Below are 14,587 nucleotides of genomic sequence, written 5' to 3' on the forward strand. Positions count from 1 at the left end.
TTTATTCATACAAGCACTTTTTCTATGCTTTTTCTATTGAAGTGCTTTATATCTAACATTTACACACAGTCATAATCCGATGGCTGCATCAAAGAGCAGCTTGGGGTTAGCATCTTACCCAAGGATATCTGACGTGCAGACTGGACAGGGATAGAAACACCAACCTTCTGATTCATAGATGACCTACTCTACCTCCTGAGCTATAACCACCCCATGAGGTTATGATTTGACATGGAATTTGCTGATATTGGATTTCTGGTGTCATTGTGGGCTATTGATGCTCAGTCCATCTCATGATACACTGAGCATTTCTTCTTCACCCACCTCTTTTCAGTCTCTGTGTATAACTCTATTTATACACCACTATTGCATTTAATCATTGGTAATTATTAAACCCAAGCTCTCTGTCACCCACAGTGTCCCTCTGGTCCTGTCTCCCTCCGCTCTCTTCTCTTTCTGCTTACCGGTAAGTGTTCATAATAGATGACTGGCTCTCCCTTCGCCTGGTTCTGCCAGAGTTTTCTTCCTGTCAAAAGGGAGTTTTTTTTTCTTCCCACCGTCACTGCTCATATTCAGTCATCTGATTGTTTGGGTTTTCTCACTGTTAATGTACGGCATTTTCTTTGCAGTTATATAGTGCCTTGATGTGACTGTTAATGTGAATTATAGCAATAAAAAATGTTTCAAATATATATACTCACATACATTTAGTATATTTCACACAAATCTTACGTAAAAAGAGATGCTGTGTTTAACTTAGTCACAGATACATTTAAAAATAACATGTAATTGTTTTCATTTTCATGGTGCAAATTGGCTGCTCTTTAGCCATCTGTTGGATGGGATGCTGTCACATAGATATTTTAGTTTAAGGATATTTTTTATTTCTCAATAGAAATCTACTAAAACCAGTCATGTTTTCAACTGCAGTTACAAAATTATTTTTCAGAGGTCTTTAATACTAGCAAAGCAGGTAGAAATTCAACTAGCAGCTTTGCTAATCTAAAAGATCCCAGATCAGCTGCCTGACAGTGATGTAATCAATCACAGTTGCATAACAAAATAATCAGTGCCAGCAGGAAAGTCCCTCAGCTCATGCAGTCAAGCATATAATAACTAGAAAGTGATAACTGCTCATCACACTTCATGTTCTGGACTCATTTGACTAAAACAACAAATGTGAAAAAACACCAACAGCTCTGATGAAGCTTAAGTTGCGCATACATTCATGACTCAAGCTAGTGCAGCAACAATTAAAAACAGTAAAAACCATTGTGTTAAAAACAGTCGCAACATCATTGTTGCAGTCACACACAGACAAACGTTCCTTTATTGTGTATTTATGGACAGTTTGCACATTAATGATTTATCATTAGCAACAAGAATGATTCATTGACTGTAATAAAACCTCTCTGATTTGTATTATTTGGAAAACAAATGAGCATGAATAAATAATGAAAGGTGAATAAATTCGGTTGTTATCATTTTTTTCTTCCTTCCAGTGACTGAACTTGCTGTATACATTATAAATCAAGTCATCTAGCAAAAACATATCCTAACTTTATAAAATATGGGTTTTCAGTCCAGTATCTTCAAAAGCATCCTAAAGGAAAAATAAACCAGCAGTGAAATGCCACTATAATACATATTCATGAAATATCATGAGGTTCTTCTAATAAAAACTGACATCAACCATCTAGAGGAAAAACCTACCAAGGTGCACAAGAAAAGACATTCTCCTGATGGCTCGGGGGGAGGGGGGTATAAATTAGGACTGATTATGTACTTTTTCATAGTGTCTCGAAATAAACATTCTACTTACATGTTCTTCTTAACCTTTCCCTCAAACACTGAGGTAAACAGTGTGATCACATTTGATCAGAAGTAACACTTTATTTTACAGTTTGCGTAGCTTATGTGTATTATATCCCATTATTGAAAGACAGAACGCTGGGATACAGATTTATCGCACTGAATAGTGTCAGTGCTCAATCCCAGGAGTAAGTTTCACTGAACTAAACACGCTTTGTAGCATTTTGTTCATGAACTGCCAAAATAGTATGAGGGCTTCCAGTTGTAACACACCCAGTAAAATATTATTCAGAAGATACAGAATTTGCAATTTTCACCCTAATATTTAATTTCAATTGCAAGCTATAGTAACTTATTACTGGAATACTAGTTAAGGGATTATTTAAGTACAAAATATAAAAATGTACAATATGCTTAGTAATTTTCATTGTCATTTATGGGGAACTTTGAGATCGACCTGATCAGGACTACAAACATTTGTTGTGTGTAATGGTGGTAACAACATGGAATAGATTTAGCTAACATTGGGTGCTCAGTATTTGGGACACTGACACCCATATTCAGTAAACAGGTGTTCTCTTATGTGAAAACGGAAATCGGCAAATATATAAATTTGTGCTACATTTATTTCACAAATGCATGTAACTTATTTTGCATTTTGTAGATTTTTTTCTTGCTAACAGATAAATATCTGCTTAGCACTCTCCTTCATTAAACATAGCTTAACAGCTCTGTGAACTGGCAATAAAAAACAAATTTATTTTTTAAAAATGAAAAGGAACAATGTCTCTATAGTGTAGTGGTTTAAATGTTTACCTAAAAAGCAAAAGTTCACTGGTCCCGGGAGGATGATCTTTGGGTTTTTTTCAGAAAGTGTATCTGGTATAAAACCTCTGCCAAATCAAACATGGAAATCTCCACTATGGTAATCACGCGTGAATAAGGAAGCAGCCTAAAATAGTTTTACCGTTAAGATTTAATGGTGAGGTAGCACATTGCAGCTGACTCCTTTGCTGTCCTACAGATGAAAGCCTCACTTCAATGCAAAAAGCCAGAGTTAGGTTTATCCATTCATGGCCTTGTAACTTGGCAGGCCATGTGAAAGATAACCCTTCCACCTATATAAATAAGAAGTGGTCTAAAACTGACACGTTTTTTAAAATAACTGCTGTATTATAAAGTTGTAACCTCTGGGAAATTAAATTTGAAGTCACTGTGAAGTCGGAAAAAATTGGATCGCTCTAATATCTCAGGAAGAACGTTGAATTCCCAGCTTTAGGACAGCTAAAAGTAAATTTACAGCCTGGTGCTTTTATGACAGCTTCTCCTGTCATAATGTGTTAATCTGGATACTGATGTTAGAGGCATAGCCACTTTGATTTACAGGTGTACTGTCAGTACACTCGTAAATCCTCACCTCCTCTAATTTTTTTCATTGAACTGGACTTCTTGGCCATGTTTGTGCTGTCGATGCCCTTTGTAGCATTTTATTTTATTTGGTAAATAATATGGCCTGCTGTGGTTTACATCCTGCCTAAGAAATTTGTACTCCAGTTTTGTTGAGGGAACTTCTAGTATTTTATTAGTCTGCTACTAATTAGCAGATACTGTGGGTTGCAAGCATAGACTCTCTGAATGCAACTCGCTAACCAAGCCTAATACCCTTAACCTCTATTTAACCACACAACCCTTTATGTAAATGTTCTAATTTCTGGCTCCAAAAGCAACACAGCAAAATGCTAACTTTGAGGCATCAAAATGTTCAGAAACCAATGAGTGTCATGTATCATTTATATACAACATGTGCTTACAGGCCACTAATGAAATCCTAGGTTTAAAACCTCTATTTCAGTTCCGCCTATAGACTCCAGTAAATTTGACACACTGACCCATTCAAGCAACAATAAAACATAGTTTTGTTTCAGGAAATATTTGCTTTGATATCCTACAACATATGTTGTAGGAAAAGTACAATAAGATGAAAACAGACTTTAAAACCATTGGCATGAAAACAGTTCGACGCTTACTAGCTTGATCTCACATTCTTGCCAAGTGAACTTAAGAAGTAAGGTCAATTCATCAACCTGCTGTTCTCAAGGTCATTACAAACTAAACGGATTCATCTTGCGTCACATTTACACCTGATTTGAAATGAATTTCAGATGACAGTGCACTTGGAATAAATATGCCCAAATATACTTAAAATACATCCGATTTATAGCATTTACCACACCATAAAAATGGCCAGCATTGCTTAATATTATGCACATGGAATAACAGTGCATAATATTTCAACATATTTTCTTTTCTGCTTTCTGACGTAGTGAAGAAAAGACTGAAATAAATCTCATAAGCAATGTATTTACTGTATAACCCCAATAAATGTTAGATTTCTCTTCTACTTCTTGGGTTTATTAATGTTTTACTTCATTATTTCCTTATTATTCTTTAAAACAGCTAACTTTTGAAAGGACTGGAGGAAGATCTAGTTGCAGTTGTGGCTGCAAAGAGATCTGTGACACAACTGCAAGACCTCTACAACACAGAGAGATTGTAGAATAAAGTGCACTGTAACTGAATCACACACATCTTCCGAGTACAATAGTTGTGCGCCGTGCAGCTTCAGACTGGGCAGGGGGCTCTTGGGCTCTCCTGGGGTCATTCATCAAGGTTGGGCGGTGGAGAAATGTGCCTGTTGTTGGTATTAATAGCCCGAGGTGAAATAGGTCCTCTACACTGCGGAGGCGATCTGGCAACTCGGGTGAGCCCTATTTCACTTTCCTCAACTTTTTTTTTGTCCTGGCTCGAGCTTCATTGTGGACCTCATTCTTTTCAAGCTTCTCAAGCGCCATCGAAACATTTAAACCCCCCACCCCCACTTACTACATCACTCCATCCACTCTTGCTATTGCCTGGTTCCGCAAATCATATTTCTCTGGTAAATTCATGATTGATAAATTATTTTCTCTTTGTAGAATACAATAAAATCATTTGTGCTAATTAAGGCAGTCTTTTCATTTACAAACAAGACATTTAAACTCAGAAAATTTAATTGGGTTGGGAAAAAAAACAAAATAAAAGGTTGGACTTTTCCCAAAGAAGTCATTATTTACTTGTTCTGTCAGTAAAACTTTTCACATTTTGTTCTTTCATCTCTTGAAGAAAAGTCTTGGAAAGTTCCCAACATCTCCCAGTTTTCTGATCCTTTTATTTCCAGTGGAGTCCCTCGTGACCTTTTAGAAGCCTGGGTTTCCAGATTTTAGCAGAGAAACCACGGCATTGGAATTATACGTGCACCGACGGCACACTCTTGTTGAGGACTTGCGCCCTCATCAGCTGGACGCTGGTCATGATCTTCTTCTGATGGCCCATTAATGTCACCCCGAGCCTCTGGATATCCCTATATGGCACACACACAAAAACAAATCAGATTTGAAGATTTATGAAAGTTGGACTCTACAGGCCCCAGTTAGTGTGTTAAAGTTTATGACATGTGATCAGGAAAACAACTGAACAACTACAGCTTGTTTAGAAGGTTTTCCAAGACGAAGCCTCTTCTCTCTAAAATGAACATGGCAGCACAGCTTGGTTTGTGGATTCATACCAGCAGTTTACTTTCAACAGAATCCCAATCAACAAAATTTGGATATTAAAATTAAATAAAAAAAGATATGACATGGCAGAGCTCAGTGAGCCTTACATTACCCTAGTGTTACTATATAAGGGACTATCGTAATTGTCGGGCTATAAGCCGCTACTTTTTGCACAAGCTTTGAACCCTGCGGCTTTTAGTCAGGTGCTTCTTTTCTATGGATTGTCCATGATTTTCGTGATATCATAAGAGGATTTGTTTTGTTTGTTCCGCTGTTGTACGGCATTAGGTTGCCAGGCGGAAGGACATGTGATCAGACACACAGTATCGGGGTTCAAGAGTGGTATGTTGGTCACATGTCCGTCCGCCAAGTAACGTAGTGCCGTACGAAGTAGCGCGAAAAACAAACTTCAAAGTAGTGGCTAATGTATGTACAAAACAGGATGCGCTCAGGTGCGCTTTGTAGTCTGGAAAATACGGTAATTCCATCAGCTGCAAATATTATAACGCCTCATACTTGAGATGGCCTTTTTTTGGATATACACTAATGGACACTCAAGAAATTGGTGTGAGAGAGTCTGAGCGATTTAGTTTCATATTATAGGAAAGCTGTGCTAATGTAGTTTGATGCTAGCTGAAGGACAGGCTTGAAGGCTGGGTGGCATAAGTTCCTGACCCCTGGGTCAGATTTGTGGGAGGTTTTAATATGTGTTCGACTGAGCTCAGAGGCTCATGGGACAGAAGAATGGAGATGATAATCAATAAGTGTTATAATATAACATATTACCTCTTTTCTGTGCACAAGCTATGCCATTCTATGTCCTGTCCAGCAGTTTAAGGTCTGTGTGAGGTGATTTTCTCTCACATTAGCTGGTAGAGATTGTAGAGCACCTACACTACTACTACTACTACTACTACTAATAATAATAATACATTTTATTTGAGGGCGCCTTTCAAAAACACAAGGTCATCTTACAAAAGAACAACATTAATAAAAGAAGCAATAGTCATAAAATACATAAAATAAATTAAAATTGCAAAGCAGAACTCTACAACAGGTAAAATCAGCACTAAAGCTGATTTTACTACATCTAACAGCTCACTACTGCCTCTGAGCTGCTGAGACTTCCCCAGGAAGCGCTTACCCTTGGTTCATGCTTATGACGTGACCCAGAGTGTGGTACCCCCCAGCTGCAAAGTGTTCCTTGTAGCGGCTCATCTTTATGGTGTCCAGCCACTCGTCTACTGAGTTACAGCTGCTGAAGTCAGGGATAGCTCTCTCCATCAGTGTAGGACTGTTTATACTGCAGCGAATAAAGACAGATGGCAGTGGATCAGAAGTGGAAGAGACAGGAAGATGTATCGGAAGACAAAAAGATTAGTTGAAGGCAGCTTGAAAAGGAGAGGAGTCAAAAAGTGAGCAAGGGGGAGAATCCTGAGGGAAAAGGGGCTTTTGAAATGCACGAGTATGTGAGACAGGAAATCGATAGCAGTTAAAATGATTGAGAAGAGGTGGTGACCGTGGTTGCAGGATGGCTGCTTTGGGTAGATTAACACAGGGAGAAATGTTTAACACTCCTCCTGCTTCTCTGCCTCTTAATATTCCTACTGTTTCTCTCACCTCACAGTGTCATGCACCATTGACTCCATAGGACCTGAGATCTGAACTGAGCAATTTACACAGGTCTAGCTTTAGCCTGGGTGTCCTTTCAAACCTGCTCCCAGATTCACTATGGATCAATGTCAATATCACAGCGAGGCTTTTACTTAATGCACAGCGTGTCTATCAGAGATGAGCTTATTGGAAAACGAACATGACCGCTCACTTCATCTGCCAGACAACTTTGAGGGAAACTTTAGGCTGCAACTTTATCCCACCGCGCCCATGCTTGATAGCAGCGGGATGAGATTGGATTTACTCTGCTTCCCACACCAGGATGGTTACTTAGTAGCTTAACAGTCAGTCACCATATATGGTCCCGGAGATCATCTTCTCAGGCCCTCGCAGGTGGTGTCTTGCTTTGATTTGCAGTTTAATCCGCTAATCACATGAACCAATATTTGATTACATTTTGGCGAGCTGTCTTGCCAAATTAAATCAAAAAGACTCCTCGGCATGTGACATAATGCACTCATGTTGTGCCGCTGCAAATATGGATTTATTCCGTTGCCCACCTACCTGCAGAGTGTGTCCATAGATTTCAGGTTCTCTGGGTTGCGGATTAGCTTGTCAAGAACGGTGACTATCTGGCAAAAACGGGGCCTCTCGTTGCGATCCTTCTGCCAGCAATCCAGCATGAGTGTGTGTAGAGCAGCAGGACAGCCCATAGGAGCAGGCAGCCTGTAGCCCTCCTCAACAGATTTGATCACCTGTACATGTCCAGCAGAATATGCATAAGGCTACAATGTGTAGCATAAAAATAAACATCACATTATCTCTGGTCGCTAAATGGTATTTAAATCAGCAAACACCACTCACATCTCTGTTAGTGAGATTCCAGTATGGTCGCTCTCCATAGGACATCACCTCCCACATGACCACGCCATAACTCCACACATCACTGGAGGAGGAGAATTTCCTGTATGCGATGGCCTCTGGAGCTGTCCACCGGATTGGGATTTTTCCACCCTGCCAGGAAGACAAAAAAGTTCAAGCAAGGATACAGAGGAGATTTGGAGAAAAAATGTAAGACAGACCACATCCAGAGCTAAACGTTTCACTGCCATTGTGTCCGCAGAGCCTGTGTCCTGTCCCAACCCTAACACATCCTGCTATTGTACACACACACACACACACACACACACACACACACAGATGGATATCCTAAATAAGCATCTTTAAGTGGGCTAAATAGATCAGAGTAAACTAACAAATGAAATGCTGAAATAGCTTAAAGTGTTGGGTAAATAGTTAAAATGGTCTAAAAATACTAAATTGCTAAATACTATTTTTAATTGGTTGCCTAAAAGTAAAAAATAAAATGCATAAAAAGTTTATATATTAAATTGTTATAGTGGCAGTAAAAAAGTCACTTAAAGTATTTAATGAGTCGCATTAATGGATAAACATAAATACTAAATCAAGTAGTGGGCGAAAGTGTAGTGCCACCCTTCATCACTTTTTATTTTGCTAGGAAAATGGAAAATAGTTTCAGCAATCTATTTTAAAAATGTGCAAACATAAAAGCACAGCCAGAGTTTCTACATTTCGAACAAACTTGAAATTCGATATTTGGTATGATGCACTTTTCCTCGTCCTCACAGCCTCAATTTGTTTAGGTACCCTTTCAAGCAATTTCTTTAAATACTCTTCAGGAATAGTTTTCCGGGATTCTTGAAGGTGCTTCCAAAAGCTCTTCTTTGGACCTGAGATCTGAACTCTGTCAAGATGATCTCTTACTGCTTCAGTCATGTTAAGGTTGAGGCTCTGGGGAGGCCAATCCACGACTGATAGTGTTACACTGTATATTTTTCTATTCAGGTATAATTTTACTGCATTGGCAGTACATTTTGTATCGTTGTCATGCTAAAAATAGAAACAGAAAAGCAGTTCTATTCAGATGATACACAGCTTTATTCATTCATCAAGCCAGAATATACAAATCAATTAATGTCATTAAGGACAGGCAGTCCCTAATGACATAAAGGGCTCGATTACCTGTAAGTTCTTATTTCTAGATTCAGGCAAAACTGAGTTTATTGTACTCTTGAAACTATTAGAAAGATGGTGTCTAATCATTTTAGATGACATTGCTCCTGTAACTCTGTCAGGAGTCTTGGAGTTATTTCTGATCAGGATATGTCCTTCAGCATGCACATTAAATAAAAATGTGCATAGCTAAAATGAGAAATTCCTATCTCAGAGTGATGCTGAAAAACTAGGCTGGACTTATGTAATTCATTATTATCATTCACTCTAAAAGCTCCCTGAAAAGTCCTCAGTTAATCCAGAATGCTAGAGTGAGAGTACTAAATCTGCTAAATAATCTGGGGATAGAAAACAGGCAAATTTCTCCCATATTAGCTTCTCTTCCTTGGGTAACTGTTAAATTCAGAATTTAATTTAAAATCCTTCTCCTTGCATACAAAACCTTTAATTATTAGACAAAAACATTATAGCACCTTATTATCCTAAAAGAGCTCCACGGTCTCAGACTGTTGGCCTACTTGTGGTCTTAAAGTATTCAGAAGTAGTATGAGAGGCAGAGCTTCAGCTGTCCGGCTCCTCTACTGTGGAACCTGCTTACAATTTAGATTTAGGAGTCAGAGACTCTTACTCAACTACAATAAATTGACTAAATAGCTTAAATGAATGGATAAAAAGCACCAGAATTTAGTTTCAGTTATTAGATAAATGGATAAATAGTTTACTAATCAATAAAGGGTTAAATTGATAAGCTAAAAGTAATTTGAAAAGCTTGCAGTAGTTGTGGCAAGAAGTAGTTAGCCTGAATGTTTTTGATAGTTCTCAGCAATGAATAAATTGTTTAAATATAGTAAATTTAATAGATAAGTAGGTAAACATGTCATTAAAGGATAAATCAGTATCATGGTTAGCTAAAACAATAGATGCATAGTTTCAATCACTTGCAGTAGTAATTTGTATATTTTTGAAAATAGTTATTTAGCAGATCTATTTAAATAACGAGTGGTAAAGTATTATCAGACCTACATAATGATCATTTGAAAACACTTTACAGGAAAAAGTGAAACAAATGGAAGTGGTTAAAATAGACTAGACTTATAGGGTTATATAAGCTGGTGGTTTTTATCCGACAAGGCTTTGGGGGCTTTGTCTGAGAAAAGGATTGAGAACTGCTGCCCTAGAGCACCAATAATGTATATTAAAACACACATGAAATTTAGCTGTCATGTCATGAGTAACAGCTTTTGTGACCATTTTGAAGGAAAAAGTAGTGATGATGTGATTAGGGATTCTGCTAAGGGTTTCAGTATAATATAGGAAGAAAACACAGAGGCACACACACACACACACACACACACACACACACACACACACACACACACACACACACACACACACACACACACACACACACACACTTCCTTTAAGTAAAAGTGTCTATCTGTAGCTAAAACTTCAATGGGAGGACAGCATTTAAATACTAAAGCTTCTTAAAGCCTTATCTGAAATGATATTTTAAAATCTTCAACTGTATTGTAGGATGTTAGTCAGATATCAAAAGTGAAAAGTAATGACATCAATAAAAGAGATTTAGCAACATAAAAAGAGCAAAACATTTTAACCATGGAAGGAACCTCTAGTTAAATAAAATCACTACTAAAGTAAAACAGATTCATAAATGAGCTACATGCCTGCTCACTGTTTAACAGCAAATGTTAATGAAAGCAGAAAATAACAGCACACACTAAAGGGCAACGATGTGTATGTGTATGTTCTCAGGACAAGAATAGACTTGCAAGTGTTAGCAAGTGAACTACTTGCATTGTACTTGATATTAAACTAGCACTTAATTAAGTTGACAAATGGATACATCACTTCCTAAACAAACAAATCACTCCCTGTGGGTAATTTTAAGCCTCTGAAGGTTACTCACCAAATATAGCCAATTACAGACACTCGGTGTTCTGCTAAACATTTAAAACAGGCCAAAGTTTCCGTACTTTCAATTCCTTCAAAGTTACTTTGCTGCCACCTTTGACTCCATAGAAGAGCTTTATACCTCCATAATTTCCAAGCAGTAATGTTTTAATCTTCAGCTACAATCAAGTGTTATTGTGACGCCATAATGTCTGTATATCACGATCCATAATCAGTTTCTCCTTCACACTGGGTGATGCTGTACATAATCACCTTGGTGTCTATAATCTGATTGCTGTGCTTTTACAGACTAATAGACACATGGGTTGAAGCCGATTTGGATCTGAAAGCACTGGAATCTTTTACTTTTTTTTTTTAGTTAACACTCAATATATTTCTTTCAAACTGGTTTAAAATGAGAGTATTCTTTAAAGTAGCTCTTTCAGTTGACTCAAAATCCATTTGTACCGCCTAATAAAAAGTGTTTTAATTTCCAGCCTTTGTTTGTCGTGCTTCTACTTTCATTCTGGTAATTATCTGATATGTGAATATAATCAAGATATGTTTTTAAAGAACAAAATTCAGTGGCTTGTGCTGACTGAGTACAAATTTAAAGCATCATTTTAAACAATAAAGTTCAAATTGAAGAGCACTTTGTCAAGCACACAGCAATCAGAGGATCCATACATAAATGAAATACTTTATTGCTCAGAACAAAGCAATATTAACATGATATATATATATATATATATATATATATATATTTATACAATATTTTTAGCAATGGTTGATTTACAAGAGTGATGAGAAAACCAGTATATATATATATATATATGTATATATATATATATATATATATATATTTTTTTTTTTTTTTTTTTTTTAGGGGTGCAACGATACACAAAATTCACGGTTCGATTCGATACTTTGGTGTCACGGTTCGATATTTTTTCGATACAAAAAAAATGTTCATGCCTTTTTAATTTGTCATTTATTAAAATTATAAATATATATTTTAACTCAAAAGTACAGTTTTTAAATTTAATGTTGCTGAAACAAAAAAGTAATAAAAAAAAAATATATCTCAGGGCTCGCAAAATTTCAAAATCTCTGGTAGCCCAAAATAAATTTAAGTAGCCCGAATAAAAAAGAGAGCATTTTTTTGATTGATGTTTTGTTTCCTTTATAATATTATACATTAAAGTATAATATTGTAAAGGAAACAAAACATCAATCAAAAAATTGTTGAAAAACAAATTACAACATTGTATAAAAATTACAATCATCAACTCAAATACTTGGTTCTAATTGAACAGAAATTTCTATGAACTTGTAAGAACTGTGTAGGACATGAATCAGTCTGTGTCAGATCCTGAATTTGAAATTTCCACTGAAGTCAGGGGTAAGAGGCAAGTGGAACCAAGATCTAGGCCATTTGCTTTTTGAAGTTTGCAAAGACTGCTAAATTGTGCCTGTGGTAGTTCACTCTTTGCAACATAGTACGCTGTTCTAAACAGATTTTTCAGGTTTATTTTTTGTATGTTATTTGCAATTGGTGTTTGTTCTGGGAAAGATATTGCAGACTGAGCAAAAATGCATTTCTTGCATTTCTCATGGGTTCTAATGGGGGCCTTTCTTAAAATGACTGGTCCCAGTAACAAAGGCGCTTGTCGACTCAGAAATCGAGAGAAAGCCAACAACACACCCGGCAGAACATTATGTTATTTACACGGGTGCACATAAGTGGTCCGCATGTGCGCATTCGCTGTCAAAATAAAAGACGCGCACCAGATAAGAAGTTGCAGCGCGCGTTTGCGTCCATATAAAAAGAACTGTTTTTGTCCGCTAGAGTGGGATTTTCACGGCACATTCTGCACCACATCTCTGTGCGTTCATCATTTGTTTGAAGCCAGCTCACCTCCTGCAACCACTTTTCCGAGAATACGTGCTTCTTTTGTGGTTCGGACTCCTACTGACATTTCTTTGGAGGTGGAGGAACACCAAAGTAATTGCTTAAAGGAGCTTCTTCGACATCTTTAAGAGTTCTAAACAAATGTCTGTCCTCCTCCAGAAAATCTTATGCACGCAAACACGCGTTGCAACTTCATATCTTGTGCGCGTTTTTTATTTTGACAGCGAATGCGCACCTGCGGACCACTTATGTGCAGCCCTGGTTATTTAGCTCATCATATTGCAGCCACAGAAATTATTTTGTCCATGAAACCATAAAGCTGCACTTTCTTTTTGCCTTATAGTCTGATTTGTCATAACTTTTCCGTTTTGTGGTAAGCTTTTCTTTGGCTGTCACTTCTTCACCCTGACCTGTCTTATTTGGCTCAGCAGAACTGAAATATATATCCTGCTGCTTTTACACGCGCACTCACATAACGCTCAGCGATTCTCTGTGCGATCAACCTCTCACATGTTTAAGCTTGCTGCGGGAGGTTTCACTTGTCATGTTTGCATAGTAAGCTAACGATTGATAAGACGATGTCAGAGGAATTGGTGCGCAAATTATCATCACTCACCAATCAGTGCTGTCGCTCTCTATAAAACAGTTCGCACGATTGCAAAGTGAAAGCAAAAAACAAGCGCAAATTCAAACGCCATTTCAATATGTCACATATTGACAGTGGCTCATCGATGCCAATGACATAATTACCCAGCTACATTTCCGAAAGAATGCAAAAGCATTGACTTATATTTTTCCTTCCTACAATAGCGTGACGGGCAGGGCAGAGATAGATTTTGGTAGCCCAACTGGAAAAATCGCTAGCCCCGGGACGTCGGGCTACCGATTTTGCCAGCCCTGTATCTGATTGAGGAATCACTCATCTTTGGAAAAGAGAGTTTATTACAGAGAAATGTCTCTTTCCAAAATAAAAGCTATACTATACGCTTCTTCTGGGTTATATTCTCAGCAGCATATTAAACATATCAGGTCCCCATAAGGAGAATCATGTGCTAACGGCTGTCTAAGTGACTCGAGTAAAGTTTGTAGCATGTGTGCTTGTTGTTTTTGTCTGCTTCCACTTGTCTTTGCACTAGGATGATGTCGGCGTAAATGTGCAGTCATATTCGTTGTGTTCCCACTAGTGCTGTCAGCGTTAATCTCGTTGAAATGACGTTAACGCCACAACACGGCAAATCTCCGTTAACGAGCTACCCCTGATCGTCCCGTGCGTGGTGCTGGACGGCCAACACGTTAACGAGCTAACTGCGCTAACACACTAGTTCCCACCCATGTAATTGAGCATTGCGTGGCACATCCAACATACTGTTTTACTTTAGTCCATGACGCGCTTACCTTCAGGGTCATACGTCACATGAAAACCAAAATAGTTCCAAACGCCAGATCTAAATGAGGGTGGGGGAGGTTCAATTTGCCTTGTTGCAAGGAGAGCTTAGCTTCTGTCTCGCTAGCTTGCCCTGCGCTCAGTGAATCTGCGGTCAACTACTCCGCCTAGGCTGCACTGTCGAGCACAGATCCACTGAGCGCTCAACACAGACAGCATCGTCAGAAGGAAAGTTGATAAAATAAATTACAAATGTTGTATTGTTCGATACATATGCGTACCGAACCGAAAGCACTGTATCGAACGGTTCAATATCGATACGAA

At 37.9% G+C, this 14,587-nt stretch overlaps 1 protein-coding gene across 5 annotated transcripts in view; it reads right to left on the reverse strand.

The window, feature by feature from the left end:
• Nucleotides 1–787: 787 nt before the first annotated feature.
• Nucleotides 788–14,587, reverse strand: part of epha8 (eph receptor A8) — a 147,642-nt gene continuing 133,842 nt past the window's right edge. For all 5 annotated transcript variants that reach the window (XM_086291236.1, XM_086291235.1, XM_086291234.1 and 2 more), the window contains 4 exons: nucleotides 7,884–8,033; nucleotides 7,584–7,774; nucleotides 6,550–6,708; nucleotides 788–5,212 (listed from right to left, as the gene is read on the reverse strand). In XM_086291236.1, coding sequence (XP_086147362.1) covers nucleotides 5,098–5,212; nucleotides 6,550–6,708; nucleotides 7,584–7,774; nucleotides 7,884–8,033 — 615 coding nt within the window. In that variant the 3' untranslated portion in view covers nucleotides 788–5,097. The remainder of the gene's footprint in view (nucleotides 5,213–6,549; nucleotides 6,709–7,583; nucleotides 7,775–7,883; nucleotides 8,034–14,587) is intronic.

This window comes from Aulonocara sp. 'chitande type north' Nkhata Bay, linkage group LG5 (genome assembly GCF_057382095.1).
Source record: "Aulonocara sp. 'chitande type north' Nkhata Bay isolate Kocher_YH1m ecotype deep benthic linkage group LG5, A_spYH_male_GT1.1, whole genome shotgun sequence".
Classification (NCBI taxonomy): Eukaryota; Metazoa; Chordata; class Actinopteri; order Cichliformes; family Cichlidae; genus Aulonocara; species Aulonocara sp. 'chitande type north' Nkhata Bay.